The sequence below is a fragment of the Mizuhopecten yessoensis genome, unplaced genomic scaffold (genome assembly GCF_002113885.1).
Source record: "Mizuhopecten yessoensis strain PY_sf001 unplaced genomic scaffold, ASM211388v2 scaffold1869, whole genome shotgun sequence".
In the NCBI taxonomy this organism is placed as follows: Eukaryota; Metazoa; Mollusca; class Bivalvia; order Pectinida; family Pectinidae; genus Mizuhopecten; species Mizuhopecten yessoensis.
In genome coordinates, this window is record NW_018404262.1 from 64,498 (window position 1) to 87,362 (window position 22,865).

General features: G+C 40.4%; 1 protein-coding gene across 1 annotated transcript in view; it reads right to left on the reverse strand.

Annotated features, from left to right (window-relative positions):
- The window catches only part of LOC110441533, a 51,938-nt gene that overhangs the window by 12,982 nt on the left and 16,091 nt on the right, over positions 1-22,865 (reverse strand). The window contains exons 6-15 of the mRNA XM_021484712.1: positions 21,814-21,953; positions 20,457-20,601; positions 19,705-19,835; positions 18,570-18,696; positions 15,481-15,701; positions 13,419-13,542; positions 12,346-12,479; positions 7,762-7,921; positions 7,357-7,558; positions 6,110-6,255 (exon numbers count right to left, since the gene is read on the reverse strand). Coding sequence (XP_021340387.1) covers positions 6,110-6,255; positions 7,357-7,558; positions 7,762-7,921; positions 12,346-12,479; positions 13,419-13,542; positions 15,481-15,701; positions 18,570-18,696; positions 19,705-19,835; positions 20,457-20,601; positions 21,814-21,953 — 1,530 coding nt within the window. The remainder of the gene's footprint in view (positions 1-6,109; positions 6,256-7,356; positions 7,559-7,761; positions 7,922-12,345; positions 12,480-13,418; positions 13,543-15,480; positions 15,702-18,569; positions 18,697-19,704; positions 19,836-20,456; positions 20,602-21,813; positions 21,954-22,865) is intronic.

Sequence of the window (22,865 nt, forward strand, 5' to 3'; positions counted from 1 at the left end):
AAATCTGTATTTCTTTTCTGTCGTTGATTCAGTAATTCTTTGCTCAGAAAATCAAATCCGATACAATATACTTTGCCGGTATATCAGACAACGGTAAAGAATCTCTCGAAGTGTGTTCAAGTATACAAAACACGGGTGTCTAACAAGTTGAAAAACATCTTTTAACTTTTTTCAATCTGAATCTCTGTATCCACCACTCAGATTTTATTCACATAATATATATCATAATCTGTATTTCTTTGCCACAGATTAAAATACAATATAATACCTGGGATTGTAGAGGATAAGGATAGTTTAGACACGGTTATATTTTGTGTCAATGTGTTAAAAGTTAACGCACCAACAGTTCCCGACGATCATTATTTGATGGCTCTATCGTGAGATTCCTCACACATGATTTATTGATTTCCATAATTATATCATATACCCAAAGTATGCTTACATGGTACTATACAACGTTTTGTATATGCCCAGTCGTGATATCTAGCATGTCTACCAGAACATAAAGCCCTACCAATACGGGTGTATGTTTTTATATAAATTGTTCTGTGTGTTGTTTTCGGTGGATAATAAGCAGATTCAGTTGGTAATCGCTGATTTATGATTGTGTATACAATCCATACAGGTAAGTTACGTGTTTGACATGTCTACTCAGGCTAGACGAAGAACAACAGGTTGTTGTTTATTTATAGAAATACTCTATAAGAAAACAAATATAAATTTCCACTTCAGTGAATCTTTCTAATAGAGTATACAAATGAACACCAGTCAATATTATAGGTCTACACATTTTTGTGACGGGATCATGAAATAAATGAATAAGCGGATTACACAAGACATCTTATCACACCTGGTAGTGTGTCGGTCTATTGAAGTCAAAGTCGAGCACAGCTGGTAGTGTGTCGGATAATCGAAGTCAAAGCCGAGCACAGCTGGTAGTGTTTCGGTCTATTGAAGTCAAAGTCAAGCACAGCTGGTAGTGTATCGGTCTATCGAAGTCAAAGTCAAGCACAGCTGGTAGTGTGTCGGTCTATCGAAGGCAAAGTCAAGCACAGCTGGTAGTGTGTCGGTCTATTGAAGTCAAAGTCGAGCACAGCTGGTAGTGTGTCGGATAATCGAAGTCAAAGCCGAGCACAGCTGGTAGTGTTTCGGTCTATTGAAGTCAATGTCGAGCACATCTGGTAGTGTGTCGGACTATGAAGTCAAAGTCAAGCACAGCTGGGAGTGTTTCGGTCTATTGAAGTCAATGTCGAGCACAGCTGGTAGTGTGTCGGTCTATCGAAGTCAAAGTCGAGCACAACGGGTAGTGTGTCGGTCTATCGAAGTCAAAGTCGAGCACAACTGGGAGTGTGTCGGTCTATCGAAGTCAAAGTCGAGCACAACTGGGAGTGTGTCGGTCTATCGAAGTCAAAGTCGAGCACAACTGGGAGTGTGTCGGTCTATCGAAGTCAAAGTCGAGCACAACTGGTAGTGTGTCGGTCTATCGAAGTCAAAGTCGAGCACAACTGTTAGTGTGTCGGTCTATCGAAGTCAAAGTCGAGCACAACTGGGAGTGTGTCGGTCTATCGAAGTCAAAGTCGAGCACAACTGTTAGTGTGTCGGTCTATCGAAGTCAAAGTCGAGCACAACGGGTAGTGTGTCGGTCTATCGAAGTCAAAGTCGAGCACAACTGTTAGTGTGTCGGTCTATCGAAGTCAAAGTCGAGCACAACTGGTAGTGTGTCGGTCTATCGAAGTCAAAGTCGAGCACAACGGGTAGTGTGTCGGTCTATCGAAGTCAAAGTCGAGCACAACTGGGAGTGTGTCGGTCTATCGAAGTCAAAGTCGAGCACAACTGGGAGTGTGTCGGTCTATCGAAGTCAAAGTCGAGCACAACTGTTAGTGTGTCGGTCTATCGAAGTCAAAGTCGAGCACAACTGGGAGTGTGTCGGTCTATCGAAGTCAAAGTCGAGCACAACTGGTAGTGTGTCGGTCTATCGAAGTCAAAGTCGAGTACAGCTGGTAGTGTTTCGGTCTATCGAAGTCAATGTCGAGGACAGCTGGTAGTGTGTCGGTCTATCGAAGTCAAAGTCGAGCACAACTGTTAGTGTGTCGGTCTATCGAAGTCAAAGTCGAGCACAACTGTTAGTGTGTCGGTCTATCGAAGTCAAAGTCGAGCACAACTGGGAGTGTGTCGGTCTATCGAAGTCAAAGTCGAGCACAACTGTTAGTGTGTCGGTCTATCGAAGTCAAAGTCGAGCACAACTGGGAGTGTGTCGGTCTATCGAAGTCAAAGTCGAGCACAGCTGGTAGTGTGTCGGATAATCGAAGTCAAAGTCGAGTACAGCTGGTAGTGTTTCGGTCTATTGAAGTCAATGTCGAGTACAGCTGGTAGTGTGTCGGACTATGAAGTCAAAGTCAAGCACAGCTGGTAGTGTTTCGGTCTATCGAAGTCAATGTCGAGGACATCTGGTAGTGTGTCGGTCTATCGAAGTCAATGTCGAACACAGCTGGTAGTGTGTCGGTCTATCGAAGTCAATGTCGAGCACAACTGGTAGTGTTTCGGTCTATTGAAGTCAAAGTCGAGTAAAGCTGGTAGTGTTTCAGTCTATTGAAGTCAAAGTCGAGTACACCTGGTAGTGTGTCGGTCTATCGAAGTCAAAGTCAAGCACAGCTGGTAGTGTGTCAGTCTAACGAAGTCAAAGCCGAGCACAGCTGGTAGTGTGTCGGTCTATTGAAATCAAAGTCATGCACAGCTGGTAGTGTATCGGTCTATTGAAGTCAAAGTCAAGCACAGCTGGTAGTGTGTCGGTCTAACGAAGTCAAAGCCGAGCACAGCTGGTAGTGTGTCGGTCTATTGAAGTCAAAGTCGAGTAAAGCTGGTAGTGTGTCGGTCTATCGAAGTCAAAGTCGAGTAAAGCTGGTAGTGTTTCAGTCTATTGAAGCCAAAGTCGAGTACACCTGGTAGTGTGTCGGTCTATCGAAGTCAAACACAGCTGGTAGTGTGTCGGTCTATTGAAGTCAAAGTCGAGCACAGCTGGTAGTGTTTCGGTCTATTGAAATCATTGTCGAGCACATCTGGTAGTGTGTCGGTCTATTGAAGTCAAACACAGCTGGTAGTGTTTCGGTCTATCGAAGTCAATGTCGAGGACATCTGGTAGTGTGTCGGTCTATCGAAGTCAAACACAGCTTGTAGTGTGTCGGTCTATTGAAGTCAAAGTCGAGCACATCTGGTAGTGTTTCGGTCTATCGAAGTCAAAGTCAAGCACAGCTGGTAGCGTGTCAGTCTAACGAAGTCAAAGCCGAGCACAGCTGGTAGTGTGTCGGTTTATTGAAATCAAAGTCATGCACAGCTGGTAGTGTGTCGGTCTATTACACCTGGTAGTGTGTCGGTCTATCGAAGTCAAAGTCGGGTACAGCTGGTAGTGTTTCGGTCTATTGAAATCAAAGTCATGCACAGCTGGTAGTGTGTCGGTCTATTACACCTGGTAGTGTGTCGGTCTATCGAAGTCAAACACAGCTTGTAGTGTGTCGGTCTATTGAAGTCAAAGTCGAGTACAGCTGGTAGTGTGTCGGTCTATTGAAATCAAAGTCGAGTACAGCTGGTAGTGTGTCGGTCTATTGAAATCAAAGTCATGCACAGCTGGTAGTGTGTCGGTCTATCGAAGTCAAACACAGCTGGTAGTGTTTCGGTCTATCGAAGTCAAACACAGCTGGTAGTGTATCGGTCTATTGAAGTCAAAGTCAAGCACAGCTGGTAGTGTGTCGGGTCGGTCTATCGAAGTCAATGTCGAGAACAACTGGTAGTGTTTCGGTCTATTGAAGTCAATGTCGTGCACAGCTGGTAGTGTATCGGTCTATCGAAGTCAAAGTCGAGCACATCTGGTAGTGTTTCGGTCTATCGAAGTCAAAGTCAAGCACAGCTGGTAGCGTGTCAGTCTAACGAAGTCAAAGCCGAGCACAGCTGGTAGTGTGGCGGTCTATTGAAATCAAAGTCATGCACAGCTGGTAGTGTGTCGGTCTATCGAAGTCAAAGTCGAGTACAGCTGGTAGTGTGTCGGTCTATTGAAGTCAAACACAGCTGGTAGTGTTTCGGTCTATCGAAGTCAAACACAGCTGGTAGTGTATCGGTCTATTGAAGTCAAAGTCAAGCACATCTGGTAGTGTGTCGATCTATCGAAGTCAAAGTCGAGCACATCTGGTAGTGTTTCGGTCTATCGAAGTCAAAGTCAAGCACAGCTGGTAGCGTGTCAGTCTAACGAAGTCAAAGCCGAGCACAGCTGGTAGTGTGGCGGTCTATTGAAATCAAAGTCATGCACAGCTGGTAGTGTGTCGGTCTATTACACCTGGTAGTGTGTCGGTCTATCGAAGTCAAAGTCGAGTAAAGCTGGTAGTGTTTCAGTCTATTGAAGCCAAAGTCGAGTACACCTGGTAGTGTGTCGGTCTATCGAAGTCAAAGTGAAGCACAGCTGGTAGTGTGTCAGTCTAACGAAGTCAAAGCCGAGCACAGCTGGTAGTGTGTCGGTTTATTGAAATCAAAGTCATGCACAGCTGGTAGTGTGTCGGTCTATTACACCTGGTAGTGTGTCGGTCTATCGAAGTCAAAGTCGAGCACATCTGGTAGTGTTTAGGTCTATCGAAGTCAATGCCGAGCACATCTGGTAGTGTGTCGGTCTATTGAAGTCAAAGTCGAGTAAAGCTGGTAGTGTGTCGGTCTATCGAAGTCAAAGTCGAGTACAGCTGGTAGTGTGTCGGTCTATCGAAGTCAAAGTGAAGCACAGCTGGTAGTGTGTCAGTCTAACGAAGTCAAAGCCGAGCACAGCTGGTAGTGTGTCGGTTTATTGAAATCAAAGTCATGCACAGCTGGTAGTGTATCGGTCTATTGAAGTCAAAGTCAAGCACATCTGGTAGTGTGTCGATCTATCGAAGTCAAAGTCGAGCACATCTGGTAGTGTTTCGGTCTATCGAAGTCAATGTCGAGGACATCTGGTAGTGTGTCGGTCTATCGAAGTCAAAGTCGAGTAAAGCTGGTAGTGTTTCGGTCTATTGAAGTCAATGTCGAGTAAAGCTGGTAGTGTTTCAGTCTATTGAAGTCGAAGTCAAGCACAGCTGGTAGTGTTTCGGTCTATTGAAGTCAAAGTCAAGCACAGCTGGTAGTGTGTCGATCTATCGAAGTCAAAGTCGAGCACATCTGGTAGTGTTTCGGTCTATCGAAGTCAATGTCGAGCACATCTGGTAGTGTGTCGGTCTATTGAAGTCAAAGTCAAGCACATCTGGTAGTGTGTCGATCTATCGAAGTCAAAGTCGAGCACATCTGGTAGTGTTTCGGTCTATCGAAGTCAATGTCGAGCACATCTGGTAGTGTGTCGGTCTATCGAAGTCAAGCACAGCTGGTAGTGTATCGGTCTATCGAAGTCAAGCACAGCTGGTAGTGTGCCGGTCTATTGAAATCAAAGTCGAGCACAGCTGGTAGTGTGTCGATCTATCGAAGTCAAAGTCGAGCACATCTGGTAGGGTTTCGGTCTATCGAAGTCAAAGTCAAGCACAGCTGGAAGTGTGTCGGTCTATCGAAGTCAAAGTCGAGTACACCTGGGAGTGTTTCGGTCTATTGAAGTCAAAGTCGAGTAAAGCTGGTAGTGTGTCGGTCTATTAAAGTCAAAGTTGTAGTTTCTATTCACACCAGGCCACTTTACTTTTGATGTTTAGCTACACCTGCCTGGAGTTGAGTACAATAAGGTCCAGGTTTGGTATTACATTTGTTATGTAGATTGGGTTGCACTAAAAGCCCTTAGAACTACGGACTCTTAACATAACAAAATGCATATGATATCCAGCAAACACATACAATGTTATTACACACAAAGCTACTATAAGGGATCATGTAACAAGACTGCCACAACACTTTCCTGATTGTGTTAAATGTATGTTTATCATCTTTTTAATTTTAAATACCTTTCTTGAGATCAGATAGGACGCCATACAAATTTTGTTTAATAATGATGATAATGTTGTGGGATTTGATCCCTTTACGTTTAACATATGCCGCTGGCTGTTTTGGTAGGGATGGGGGTGGGATAAAGATATAAACAACGACGCCAACACATCACGATTTGTTGTTATTAAATACCAACCTGTGGTTGTTTTACCGCCATCTTCAGAATGAGACTAGATTGATGCTCCTTTTCGGTTTTGTCATCATCTAACAATGTCTGCAGCAGGTCTCTGAACTCCTCTTTTTGGACCCCTCTACTGACCTTATATATTTTCTCAGTCAGATCTTGCAAAAGAAATCATAAAACATTCATAATTTTATCGCAGGGAAAAGGATGAGAACACAAAGAGAAGCACAACCTGCTATTGTTCGATGTTTACTGTCATATTATGAACAATTTAGCGGATACTGCAAAGTGAACTTTAGTAGGGTTTTCAAAAATCAAGGTCAATATTGGTTACGTCAGTAACATTCAAAGCGAGGCGGCATTCCATTGACAGTTCGGTGTCATACTGTTGTTCGTGAAGTCACTAATACTCAGTTTTATAACGTGTTATCTGAATAAATCACCGACGTAATTTACAATCGTCACCCGGACTTCATATTATGCAAATGAGAAATTTGCAGACGGTCAATGCTGTTATACCGTTGCAAATTATTTCGATTGACCAATCAGATGCCGTGTCACATCTGAATTTAATTCGAAGGTTGTTAAAGTTAAAATCATATTGCAAACGAGTGATGTTTGATTCAAATCTCGTGCATCGATAGATACAATATTAGAGTATTTTTATCGTGTGAAATAAAATATAGTAATTCTAACTTTTTACATTTCAGAGAAAAGTGCACGTTCAAATTTCTTCTGCGTTGCCCAGCGATCTGTGAACAGTGTCCTTACATGGCCTTTCCGGTTCTAAAGGCGTTCAACCCTAATCAATCGATCAATCATAATCTTTTGAACTTTGACCTTTAATCTTGAGCAGCCAATGATTGAAGTTTATTATATCTATCTACGAAAAATACCTGCAGTTTTTTGTGATATTGCATTCATTATTCTAAGTAAGTTTCCGGTTTTTGGACAAAAAAATATCCCAAAATCTCAAAAAGACCATTTAAGCCCGAAAAATGTACATCCTTAGTCACATTCATAGCAAGGATTGATTACAATATAGGAAAGCAGGGTAGAATAAAACAGTAGGTGATATATGTCTAGATCAAGGATACAAAAACAAACACGCTACTTAATCTGTAGAGCTGTAGACAAGGTCATTAAAAGTTTTGATTGCGCGTCAGAGAATTCTGAGTTCAAAATCGCCGTGTAAAGATTTTGTCCGTTTGAACAACATTTACAAATTTCATCAAAATCCCGCGGTTTATATCGCATACCTAACAGTTCCTCGTCTATCGATTCTTTGTACCATTTGATGAAGACGTTGAGGTGGGGACATAGCATGACCGGTTTGTGAGCGCTGAGGTCTTTCATGATACTCATGGCCATTTCCTGGAGTTCTTTTACTTCGTGGCTCCTCTGTTTGATCACACCAGGAATCAAAACAGCACAAACCTGATAACTGTTCGACTGTGCATGCTGTAATATAAAGTCAAACATGGTAATCTCCCAACTGTGCTTTGCTACGTAAGGATGAGAGAGTAAAACCATACGTCAGTTCTATATTCTATGTTGAAGTTACCAATGCTTCTCCCGATTCGTTGACAATTTAATAAACAACAACACATAAGCCATGTTTAAAGTGAGAACGTAAAGAGTCTGAAAAGAAGCTAATGACTTACCTTAGATATAAAGTTACTCATTATTTGAGTTGCAATTTCACAAAATATGCTTTTGTCTAACCGCACTCCCTCCAGAAAAGGTAGATCCTTAGTTTCCATGGTGAACTTGATGACCGTTATGAATGCTTTATTTACTGCCGCTGGCATATCCTTTCCCTCACTACAATAAATACAAGCATACTGTTGTAGGCCAAACGAAAGAAAGGAAACAAAACCAGATAATACCATATTGTAACAAAGCCGTAATATTTGCAAAACACAAAAAGACCCTTGAAAAAGAACACGGAGAAAAGGAATAGGTGTTGCAGAATATTACGTTCCGTCTGCTACATACTTCCTTAACGACAAATGTAAACACTGATAAGCATGATAAAAAACCCATTAACATTCGCATCGTTAAAGGAAAGAGTTTTATTTTCTAAAGATATAATGATGGCGATCAACAAACCTATGCTATTTATCATCTTTGAAGCAACCACGAATTAACTCTGACATGTAAATACCGTATGTGTTACTTTCAAGAAAGGGAACATACAGCTCAGTGGTAAGCCGTCTTTGTTAGTCATGGTATGCAATCACGGTTAACGACTAATGCAGAAGAATCCGTTGCGTCCTTCATTTAAAGAGAGTATATACAATCGAAATTGGCAAATACATTTTTCGTTGTATTAAGATAAAATTTCATCGATATATCAGAAATTAGAATTAAGGACTTTTGTCACCTATCCAGATAAATTCTTTGTTAAATTCAATTTCGTATGAAAATAGAAAACAATTCGGCCAAAAATGGAGCAGAGTTTAACCCCATTGGTAGGCCAATCATTTCCTGGAAAATCTTTGCATCAAAGTCAACATGGGTATTGACAACCAGGAAATCAATCCCCAAACTGTTTGGACAGCTATCCAAGATTCTCAAAACCGGGCAGTCCCTTACAATATATAGCACGAACTGGGAGAGTCAAAGTGAAACCATAAACAAAATCATTAAATTAATTATAATATTAATATATTATAGTATTCTATCTTGGGCTTTGCCGTGTAGGATAAGTTTGATAGTGTCTTTGTTGAGAAACTAGCAGATTCATCGACATAAAACATGGTTAAAGGATTTTTGTTTAGATTCGGAATATAATACAAACTGCTGGTATGTACTTTATCATTTATCGGTGTTCAGGAAGAGAGTAACATGGAACCATGATACGCTAACATTTCGTTTTGCGAGCAATTTAAAACTGTGTTAGTATGGTTTCCTTGCCTATAACGCAACCCTAGTTCTTGTTGCAAGGTTGGTCGGGTTATGCAATAGATAGCACATTCCCCCTTTCACAAAAGCTGAAAGAGTTCGATCCCCCGATAGGACATGAAAAGGTGCTGTCACCTTCCCGACCACGTGGGTTTTCTCCAGTTTCCCGTATTAAGACTTCTTTGAGTGATTAAGAGCGATTAATATAAGCTAAAAGATGCTGTTTCACAATCGTTGTAAAATAGCTATTATTCTGCGAGAAGAACCTTCTGTACCCCACTGTAGGGAACACCCCTAGATTGTACTGTACACCCAAGATCCCTGTACCCCACTGTAGAGAACACCCCTAGATTGTACTGTACACCCAAGATCCCTGTACCCCACTGTAGAGAACACCCCTAGATTGTACTGTACACCCAAGATCCCTGTACCCCACTGTAGAGAACACCCCTAGATTGTACTGTACACCCAAGATCCCTGTACCCCACTGTAGAGAACACCCCTAGATTGTACTGTACACCCAAGATCCCTGTACCCCACTGTAGAGAACACCCCTAGATTGTACTGTACACCCAAGATCCCTGTACCCCACTGTAGAGAACACCCCTAGATTGTACTGTACACCCAAGATCCCTGTACCCCACTGTAGAGAACACCCCTAGATTGTACTGTACACCCAAGATCCCTGTACCCCACTGTAGAGAACACCCCTAGATTGTACTGTACACCCAAGATCCCTGTACCCCACTGTAGAGAACACCCCTAGATTGTACTGTACACCCAAGATCCCTGTACCCCACTGTAGAGAACACCCCTAGATTGTACTGTACACCCAAGATCCCTGTACCCCACTGTAGAGAACACCCCTAGATTGTACTGTACACCCAAGATCCCTGTACCCCACTGTAGAGAACACCCCTAGATTGTACTGTACACCCAAGATCCCTGTACCCCACTGTAGAGAACACCCCTAGATTGTACTGTACACCCAAGATCCCTGTACCCCACTGTAGAGAACACCCCTAGATTGTACTGTACACCCAAGATCCCTGTACCCCACTGTAGAGAACACCCCTAGATTGTACTGTACACCCAAGATCCCTGTACCCCACTGTAGAGAACACCCCTAGATTGTACTGTACACCCAAGATCCCTGTACCCCACTGTAGAGAACACCCCTAGATTGTACTGTACACCCAAGATCCCTGTACCCCACTGTAGAGAACACCCCTAGATTGTACTGTACACCCAAGATCCCTGTACCCCACTGTAGAGAACACCCCTAGATTGTACTGTACACCCAAGATCCCTGTACCCCACTGTAGAGAACACCCCTAGATTGTACTGTACACCCAAGATCCCTGTACCCCACTGTAGAGAACACCCCTAGATTGTACTGTACACCCAAGATCCCTGTACCCCACTGTAGAGAACACCCCTAGATTGTACTGTACACCCAAGATCCCTGTACCCCACTGTAGAGAACACCCCTAGATTGTACTGTACACCCAAGATCCCTGTACCCCACTGTAGAGAACACCCCTAGATTGTACTGTACACCCAAGATCCCTGTACCCCACTGTAGAGAACACCCCTAGATTGTACTGTACACCCAAGATCCCTGTACCCCACTGTAGGGAACACCCCTAGATTGTACTGTACACCCAAGATCCCTGTACCCCACTGTAGAGAACACCCCTAGATTGTACTGTACACCCAAGATCCTCAAAAAGAAGAACCCACTGAGACCTATTGTGGACTATACTGGATCCATTGATAACAATGCTTCCGGGTCTTAAGCAGCCATTCTTTGACCGCTTGTGAGTAAATCGGCACACCATGTCCAGAGTTCGAACCGTTTAGCGGAAACTATGTCCACGATCATTTCACATGATGTTGTATTTCTTTTTACCAACACAGCATTGACTATGCACTTAGAATCACTCAAAGACGCGTAGAGTTAGACAGATCCTGGCATAGGAACACCAATCTCAGATCCAGGATATTATGGGAGTTGCTGGAATTTGTGCTGACAACAACATATTTTAGTTCCCAAGACCACTTCTATCAACATCGCTTCGGCACTGCTATGGGCAGTCCAGTGTCTCTAATTGTTGCCTAATTGTTTAAAGAACATCTTAGAGCAAGAAGCAATAGCAACTGCCCCTTCGAGTGCAATACTAGCTAATGGAAACGATATGTTGACAATATACAAGAGATCATCAAGAAAGGGTCACAGAAGAATTAGACGAACCATTTCAGCACAATAGAGTCCACAAACAGCATCAAACGTGGACACCCTACTTCTCAAGAAAAACGACGGAACTGTAAAGGTATTGGTCAATAGAAAAAGAACCATACGGACCAATAAACTGATATATCACTGGTGCAAGAAAACATGTGGATATCCGGCTTGGGCCCCCTAAAGGGTACAAAAACACTGAAAGTGAAAGAAAACGGAAAGGTCAATCAAGGATAATAAGAAAATAAAAGGCCAGGTCATCATGCCGTATACATATACAAGGAATATACCGCATCTATGGCATAGCAGCAGCCATGAAGCCCGTCAAGACTCTATGCAATATCCTTGTGCATCCCAGGAATAAAACAACAGAAAACGTAGCAGAATGCGTGTATAAAAATGGATGCATGAACCGTTACGCAAATTTTATTGGAGAAACTGGAAGGCGACTAATTGAACACCGAAAACATACGAAAATCCAAGAGGGAAAGACATTCACTTTATCTCAAAGGAAGCAGTCGAAGTCCCAGATCAATAAATCGACAATAGTCCAAGATCAATAGATCGACAATAGTCCCAGATCAATAGATCGATATTAGTCCCAGATCAATAAAACGGCAATCATAGACTATGCCTTGCAGCAAAATCAAACTATTAACTGGGATATCTACACAGGTATGGACAAAAAGAGCAATCTGTTGAATCGGCAATTAAAAAAGCCATCTAGATACGCCGCGGTGGGCCAGTTTTGAACCGAGACGAGGGGGGCTTAAAGACTCGCACATCTATTACCAAGTATTAAGTTGTCGGTTTGATTCGTTATTTCGTACACGTATAACAAGTGTACATACGCTTATTGCGTATCCTAATCGACGTTGATTTCATAATGCCAACTCGTTCACGTTTGACACCTTTGTTTACATACGCTTTACTGGAAGGTGGCAGGTTACGTATCGTACTAATCACCGAAATGTAACACAGAAACACTTACTGGTTGCAATACGTAATCTTTCTTCGATTAATACCTTTCATAATCACTACGGCATTTTATTGGTGGTGTGAGGATTTGTTTAAAACATTCCGGGTTTTTTTCACTCACCTGTAGGCATCGATGCTCTGATGCATCAAGGCGCGAGCAACGATGACGGACTTCCTTGCTTCCCACGGATAACCCTTTTCCATAACCAAAACCACTAATCTCTCCAGGAGCCTGGGAACGACGGATGGATATTTCTACAAAACAACCATCACGAATTAAACTAAGAGCATGCAAAATCTCAAAATTAATTACCTGAGTTATCGGCGGTCTCCAATTAATTCCCGTAAGTATACCGAATTTCTGAGTTTTGGAAAATATGAATGATTTTTTACATTTATCAAACTTTCAGCATATCTACGTATTAATAAGTATTTACTTATTTACCTAAGATCTGTTGTAGGATTGCGCCGTGCAAAGTTGTAAATTATAACTAAGTCCAGGACCACCTTTATACGACCAACCTTACTACAATACTACACATATAAGACCACCCTTACTACACTACACATATAGGAACATCCTTACTACACTACAAATATAGGACCATCCTTACTACACTACACATATAGGACCATCCTTACTTCACAACACATATATGACCATCCTTACTACACTACACATATAGGACCATCCTTATTACACTACACATATAGGACCATACTACACTACACATATAGGAGGACCCTTACTATACTACACATATAGGACCTCCCTTTCTACACTACACATATGGGACCACCCTTACTACACTACTCATATAGGACCATCCTTACTCCTCTACACATATAGGACCAACCTTACTACACAACACATATAGGACAACCCTTACTACACTTCACATATAGGACCATCCTTACTCCACTACACATATAGGAACATCCTTTCTACACTACAAATATAGGACCACCCTTACTACACTACTCATATAGGACCATCCTTACTCCACTTCACATATAGGACCACCCTTACACTACACATATAGGACCATACTACACTACACATATAGGAGCACCCTTACTACACTACACATATAGGACCACCCTTTCTACACTACACATATAGGACCATCCTTACTACACTACACATATAGGACCTCCCTCCTCTCCCCTATATGACCTTCTTTATTACACTACCTTCAGACAAAGCTCGTCTCTCATCAAGTCAGCAAATCTGTTGAGGAATGTTGACCGCCTCTCCAATATCCTGATGGTTAATTCAGCTACACTTGGCCCGAGTTTGTCCTCAATTTTGTGAATTCTAAAAGCAAAATAACATTGATGAAGTGAATATCTAAGAGTAATTTATAGTGTTTTTTATATATCAATGAGATATCTATCCTCCTGTAACCTTGACCTTTTACTCATAGAACTGTGTAGCACCCGTCACATTATTATATCATAATACATGTTACCTGTGTCAGCAATAACATGTTGTTCAGCTCATGAAATTTACAGTCCATGCAACCGTTACATTTATTTGACCTGTGACCCTTAGCCGTGATTAAGCACATTGAACCAGAGAACGGTATGTGACCCTTAGCCGTGATTTAGCACATTAAACCAGAGAACGGTATGTGCCCCTTAGCCGTGATTTAGCACATTGAACCACAGATCGGTATGTGACCCTTAGCCGTGATTAAGCACATTGAACCAGAGTAAGGTTTGTTCCCCTTAGCCGTGATTTAGCACATTGAACCAGAGTACGGTATGTGACCCTTAGTCGTGATTTAGCACATTGAACCAGAGTACGGTATGTGTCCCTTAGCCGTGATTAAGCACATTGAACCAGAGTACGGTATGTGACCCTTGGCCGTGATTTAGCAAATTGAACCAGAGTACGGTATGTGACCCTTAGCCTTGATTTAGCACATTGAACCAGAGTACGGTATGTGACCCTTAGCCTTGATTTAGCACATTGAACCAGAGTACGGTATGTGCCCCTTAGCCGTGATTAAGCACATTGAACCAGAGTACGGTATGTGACACTTAGCCGTGATTTAGCACATTGAACCAGAGTACGGTATGTGACCCTTGGCCGTGATTTAGCAAATTGAACCAGAGTACGGTATGTGACCCTTAGCCGTGATTTAGCACATTGAACCACAGTACGGTATGTGACAAACTGACTGGTCGTAATACGTCTAACAATGATCACGTGTAAGTAATTAAAAGGTGACAATCTGTACAATCATCATAAAGCTTTAACGTTTTGACCTTGACTCCTTGCTGTGATCTTGAGTTTGGCGATACATGGTATGTAACACAACCTCTCATCATAAAACCAAAGTTTCGCCAAATAATTCTAAGCGATCAAGCTCAAATTCTGGCCAAGCATGACAGTGATTTAACTTTCGACCCATTAGTGTCTCATTGCTGTGACCCCACAATCATTCTGTCATTTTTCACTGATCTACAGAGTTTCATTTGCAGTTCAACATTTTTTATGGACAAGCAGTACATTCATTTGACCTTTGACCCCAAACAATGCTGAGGTTTTTTAAACTATTTGATATAAATGTGTGGTATTTTATTCGCTGTCTTGTCATAGTTCACATGTTTTTGAAATAACACACAGCATTCCAGAAGCTCCGGAATGGAATACATCGGATGGCCTAAGTAACTGTTCATAAACCCTTATGACAATAAACTTGTTTACCACTCTATGACCTTATGTTGTCTCCTTGTGCTGAAGGCTTAATTAACAATAAATAGCACTCTATTACTATTACTTTTTTATCTATTGTTTAGTGTGCGTGTGTGTGTGTGTGGGGAGGGGGGAGGGTCATAAACTTTTCCTTTCGTAATAGATAAACGGCCTTTGCTCGACATATTGGCAACTCAGTGTTTCGAGAGATGCAGTTTGTTGAAGACTATGAGAGTTTTATTGATAACCATCCTATAATTGTAGCACGTCATATTCCATCGTCGATATGAGTATCGATGCTTTAAATAATACAAATGGCTTTGTGGTTTCGATTCCCAAGTTGAAGACCTTGCATTAATTGGGTTTGACATACGTTTATGCTGTAGGTGTCGTTGAGGAAGCAGATTTTTTAAACTTGAACTTTTCTATGGTCTCCCTGTAAACGTTTCCCTTGTTAACAGTTATCCCTAGTTCCATCTGTTTCTGATCTGTCTAACCTAGCAGCGACTAGACCTTAGAGGTATTTGAAATAGGAAGTATATTTGAACTTACTTGAATTGTTTCTGAAGAGTGCTGATACAATCTCCGAACCTTTCCCAACTTTCGTCGTCTAATTTGACCTCCTCTTCGTCATCCGAGGAGTCGTCCGAGTCGTCACTGTCGGAGTCCTTCTTTTTCTTTTTCTTGTTCTTTTCTTTTTTTACAGAATTCTCGGTAGGGAAGTCAATTTTCCCAATGATTTCCACTACTTCTCTTGCATGTTTCTCATTTTGCTGTAATTAAAAAAAAAATCACGAATTCACGAATACTGGGTATTCTTTTTTCAAGAATCAACAATAATGATTCAGTTTGAAAGGACAAATCGACAGATACATTACTGTAACGAGTTCGTTGCAGTGTTGGGCAGCTATATTAGTATCGATTTATCTAATGAATTGATAGATTTTTTTTATCTCAAACAAACACAGTATGGAGGTGATAATTGCACTAGAAAAAATCGGTTCAGCTCAGTTTTATTTCCTAATCTAGTGGCGATAGACATTTGACAGTTAAGATGAAACACACCAAGGACAAGTGACTGATGCAGTAAGGTCTGAAATACAGCAATCCTTACTGTCGGAACTTAGTTCCTGAGCAGGATAAAAGGAATCCCCATCAACACGTGGTAGTAAATAATCGGAACCTCGTTCCTGAGCAGGATAAAGAGAATTCCCAATCAACACGGAGAAGTAAACATAAAGAGGATTCCCCATCAACACGTGGTAAAATAAATAATCGGAACCTCGTTCCCGAGCAGGATAAAGAGGATTTCCCATCAAAACGGGGAAGTAAATAATCGGAACCTCGTTCCTGAGCAGGATAAAGAGGATTCCCCATCAACACGTGGTAGTAAATAAGCTATGTACCCGCTATGCAGATATCTGGGAATTAACGAAAGAATCGCGTTCATCAGTAATAGGATGGCTGTCGTAATAGGCCAGCGACCTCACAGGTAACATGGGGTAGCTTTCTTTCACCAAGTTGACAGAAGTCAACTGAAGCAGACACTTCCCTGCTAATCGTTGAAGCAGACAATTTCCTGCTCTTCGTTGAAGCAGACAATTCCCTACTCTTCGTTTCCTTATCTATTCCTGTCTCCTTCTTGTAATCATTGTAATCATCATGCATTATTTTTTCAGTTGTGATAATGTCATAATTGTATATTACGAAGATTAATTAGGAGAAGCATGTCAAGGTGTATGTATTTAAAACAATATTCTTAAAATTGATATTTATGCTCGCCTCATGTTAAAATTTATAAAACGGAAGAGACGATGTTAGTAAAATAGTAAAAGAAGGTCGCTTTGAATATTTTCTATTTCCTAACTATCTTTTTCAACATTAATAAACAAACATAAGTTGATTACTACTATCCTACCGCATAAAAATGATAATAAATGCATTTCAATGCCCAAACTGTTGTCACGTGATTGTCGTACATGTACATGCCCACGTCTCTACTGACGTAAGAATTTCAGGATACTACAGGAAGTGGGCATGTGTTTAACTTGGATCGGTTTGGATACAAATATCTGCACGAATGCAACCTCACTCGACAAAGCTAATATGTCAAAGAAGTTATCGCCATAACTAGGGGCTAAAAATGAGGATTGATGTCGTTACCGTCATAACTAGGGGGCTAACATGATGAGTGTTGACGTAACCTTCATAACTAGGGGCTAAACATGAGGATTGTTGACGTTACCGTCATAAATAAGTGCTAAACATAAGAATTGATGACGTTATCGTCATATCTAGAGGCTAACTTGAGGATTGTTGACGTTATCGTCATAACAAGGGGCTAAACATGAGGATTGTTGACGTTATCGTCATAACTAAGTGCTAAACATGAGGATTGATGACGTTATCATATCTAGGGGCTAACATGAGGATTGTTAACGTTACCGTCATAACAAGGGGCTAAACATGAGGATTGTTGACGTTACCGTTATAACTAGGGGCTAAACATGAGAATTGATGACGTTATCGTCATATTTAGGGGCTAACATGATGATTGTTGACGTTATCGTCATAACTAAGTGCTAAACATGAGAATTGATGACGTTATCGTCATATTTAGGGCTAACATGATGATTGTTGACGTTACCGTCATAACTAGGGGCTAACATGAGGATTGATGTCTTTACTGTCATATATAGGGCTAACATGAGGTTTGTTGACGTTACCGTAATATCTAGGGGCTAAACATGAGGTTTGTTGACGTTACCGTAATATCTAGGGGCTAACGTGAGGATTGATGTCTTCACCGTCATAACTAAGTGCTAAAATGAGGATTTTTGACGTTTTCGTCATAACAAGGGGCTAAACATGAGGAGTGTTGACGTAACCGTCATAACTAGGAGCTAAACATGAGGACTGTTGATGTTACCGTCATAACTAGGAGCTTAACATGAGGACTGTTGACGTTACCGTCATAACTAATGGCTAAAATGAGGATTGTTAACGTCACCGTCATAACTAGGGTCTAAATATGAGGATTGATGTAGTTTGATTACACAGAAAATGTGGATATGTCAGTCATTTGAGCTTGCCGAGAAGAAAAATATATGGGCTAGCTAAGGAAGAAAGCTCGTGAACTACCAACAGAAACACATGTACCAGTTGTAGCCAAGTGAAGGTATGTATTGCAGGGAACAGTTCATAGCGCCAGGGGTGTGTATGAACCTGCAACCTTTATAACACCAGTGAATAAAGAATGACTCTTACTAACTATTTAATACTACGGTCTACAGCCTAGTGTGTAACAAATGTCCACTTTCGTGGCGACATATTCAGGCAAAAGAAGTCGATCGCTGATTTGGATAAAACAGTTTACAGGACGTTTGATCTCTTTACAATTGGAACACACCATGCACGACATACGATTAGACAGTCCACGGCACAAATTATTAACTTTGACTCACACGTGTGGAAGACAAGGACACACACATGAAGTAACCCACGTATATGTGTACACACACAGTGAGAGAACTACATTGTATACACATTGGCACAAACTCGTCCTTTGACGTGTGCTCCGATAACTGGGCGTAATCGCGATCTTCGAGTTGGTTATTCTGTACAATCTCAAATTATCTTACTTTCCAATCCCAAATCGCTATGAATTTATCCTTGCTAAGAATGTAATTAGCCGCTCTCCCGGCGTCTGGGTCCGGATACTGCAACAGTCCTTTCACGATTGTGAGCCAGGGTATAGCTAATTCTTTCCTGNCCGCCCCTCTGCCCCCAGGGGGGTTATACCCTCCGTTTATACAAAACTGACGCCGGACGACGGACGACGGACGACGGACGCTGCACCATGGGATAAGCTCACTTGGCCCTTCGGGCCAGGTGAGCTAAAAATGATAAATCATTTTTTCTTCAGACTAGACTTCTTAAACTCCTATCCGTACAATACTCAGTACATGTTGCTAAAACAAATGACCCGTACATTTGTATACATTTGTATGCATGACATATACACGTGTATATAGATGACCTTCATGTATACATAAACATATACCTACCAGTCATAGCCTTTACGCTAAAATATAAATATATTTTTACCTGTACGCCTACGTATGCACGCATGTCCGGACAATTTAACATGTACGGCCAAACTTGTACGATCTAACAAATATAACCACCTGTATAATATGACATGGCCTGTATGCTATGATTTGAATGATATGACATGTATGTGACATGTATAACATTACCTATGTGAACTGACCTGTGTGATATGACCTGTATGACCTGACCTGTATGTGACCTGTATAATATGACATGGCCTGTATGACATGACCTGTATGATATGACAGCTATGACCCGACCTGTATGACATGACCTGTGTGATATGACCTGTATGACATACCTTATGACTTTTATGATATGACCTGTATGATATGACATCTATGACCCGACCTGTATTACCTGACCTGTATGGCATGACCTATAAGATATGACCAGTATGACCTTCTCTGTATGTGACTTTTATAATATGACCTGACCTATATGACCTGACCTGTATGTGACTTTTATAATATGACCTGACTTGTATTATCTGACTTGTTTGACATGCCCTATATGATATGACATGTATGACCTGACCTATATGACCTGACCTGTATCATCTGACCTGTATAATATGGCATGACCTGTATTATCTGACTTGTTTGACATGACCTATATGATATGACCTGTATGACCCTTGTGATTACGATGTACTAGACTTACTGTGGAGGCCAAAATTCCGCCATTGTAATGGCAGTTTGGAAAGCCCAACTGTCCAGGCACTTGGACGATGGTGTCTTTTGCAGCATTTCGCTGAATACTGGCATCCATTGGGTGATGAGCTCGGGAGTTTTCTACAACAAAAATGTGTTTTTATTATTTTTAACATATACCTAGGACAGCCAATAGAATAAACAGTCACAACCTTCAATATTCACATCTTTTTTAATAACAATGTCAACTCTCCAAATTATCTTCCGAACTGCTCTTCATAGTTTTAATGTCACCTAGAAACATACAATTAGTTATGGATGAATGAACAAACATCCAAGATACAGAAGGATGTGTGCATGGTATATATATCTTTATTTCATTATAACATTTAAAAAAAAGGTTTCCTATCTGCATCAGATCAACAAACACGGAAATTACGATATATCTGGCCAGATTACGTCATCAATTGCAGCATTCCTGATCAGTAAAATAGAAAAGTCATCAAGAAGCAGAACACGACAGACTGGAAACATGCACTGTTGTTGTTTTGTTTCTGTATATAAATGATATGCTAGATGTTACCAGTCCTGAACAGACGCATTCCTCTTCTTCACCTGAATTGTGACAATTATGTAATAGGATTTATACTTTTAATTAACCTTTGACCAGCTGTGACTCGAACAATGAGTCTAAAAAAATTTCCTCATAATAAATGTAATGAGGGTATAAATATCTTATGGAACAGAACAGACAATGCTTACCTTTAATCTTTTTTCGGCCAAGTTACCAAAAAAGTATTTGAATGGTTTAATGACAACTGGAAACTTTGCACATTTTTCTGAAAGTGCTAATTCCTTCATGAACAGCAGCACGCCATTCCAATACTCCAGTATGTCTGGTGTTTCTCTACAAAATAAAACCAGTTCACCTGTAACAAACACAAGTCCCATGGTTTAGTATGACGTAGATTATTTATAGTACATGCTTCATGAATAAAGATGAAAGTACATAATTCATTGAAAAAACATGAAGCAGATTTCCATACAGCAAATCCTTAAGCATGAATCAGACTACAGCAGGGTAATGAATAAACATGAATCCGACTACAGCAGGGTAATGAATAAACATGAATCAGACTACAGCAGGGTAATGAATAAACATGAATCAGACTACAGCATGGTAATGAATAAACATGAATCTTACTACAGCATGGTAATGAATAAACATGAATCAGACTACAGCAGGGTAATGAATAAACATGAATCAGACTACAGCAGGGTAATGAATAAACATGAATCAGACTACAGCAGGGTAATGAATAAACATGAATCAGACTACAGCAGGGTAATGAATAAACATGAATCAGACTACAGCAGGGTAATGAATAAACATGAATCAGACTACAGCAGGGTAATGAATAAACATGAATCAGACTACAGCAGGGTAATGAATAAACATGAATCAGACTACAGCAGGGTAATGAATAAACATGAATCAGACTACAGCAGGGTAATGAATAAACATGAATCAGACTACAGCAGGGTAATGAATAAACATGAATCCGACTACAGCAGGGTAATGAATAAACATGAATCCGACTACAGCAGGGTAATGAATAAACATGAATCCGACTACAGCAGGGTAATGAATAAACATGAATCAGACTACAGCAGGGTAATGAATAAACATGAATCCGACTACAGCAGGGTAATGAATAAACATGAATCCGACTACAGCAGGGTAATGAATAAACATGAATCCGACTACAGCAGGGTAATGAATAAACATGAATCCGACTACAGCAGGGTAATGAATAAACATGAATCCGACTACAGCAGGGTAATGAATAAACATGAATCCGACTACAGCAGGGTAATGAATAAACATGAATCCGACTACAGCAGGGTAATGAATAAACATGAATCAGACTACAGCAGGGTAATGAATAAACACGAATCAGACTACAGCAGGGTAATGAATAAACATGAATCAGACTACAGCATGGTAATGAATAAACATGAATCAGACTACAGCATGGTAATGAATAAACATGAATCCCACTACAGCAGGGTAATGAATAAACATAAAGCATTCCAAACCGGAATCAGACAATGTTACCTGATAGCATGCAGTGTTGATTCTATCTCTTCAATGGTTCTTTCTATTTGCTCCTTATTTCTACCAAATTTCTCACTTAGAACCACTTTCTGCAAACCTTGGAATTGTCTTTCGACGATTTCCTTACTTCTAATTGACTTCTGAAAATAAGCAATGCAACAGCAAACTAGAAAGCAATTTTATAAATAAACTATAGAACTTGAAAACTGTACATATTTCTTTTCATTTCTTTGTGATTTTTTATTGTTCCAAATTTGAGATAAGTGGTGTTTTCAAAATTCCTAAAACGAGTGACTTTTTTTTCATTTTTTAAGGATTAATACACAGACGATCAGACACATTGATTTTTACTCCATTACCTTAAAACTATACGTAGGCGATTAGAAAGCTGACCCCTACGTTTGGTTTGATGTCATAGAAATCAGCGATAAGTCATTTAACTTTGATTTTATAGCAGACATTATACACAGGCTATCATAAACATAGCAGACATTATACATACAATCATAAGCATAGCAGACATTATACATAGGCGAGCATAAACATAAAAAACATTATATATAGGCGATCATAAACATAACAGACATTATACATACAATCATAAACATAGCAGACATTATACATACGCAAGCATAAACATGACATACGTTATACATACAATCATAAACATAGCAGACATTATACATACGCGAGCATAAACATAACAGACATTATACATACAATCATAAACATAGCAGACATTATACATACAATCATAAACATAGCAGACATTATACATACAATCATAAACATAACAGACATTATACATACAATCATAAACATAGCAGACATTATACATACAATCATAAACATAGCAGACATTATACACAGGCGATCATAAACATAAAAACCCATTATATATAGGCGATCGTAAACATAGCATACATTATACATACAATCATAAACATAACATACATTATACATACAATCATAAACATAGCAGACATTATACATACAATCATAAACATAACAGACATTATACATACAATCATAAACATAGCAGACATTATACA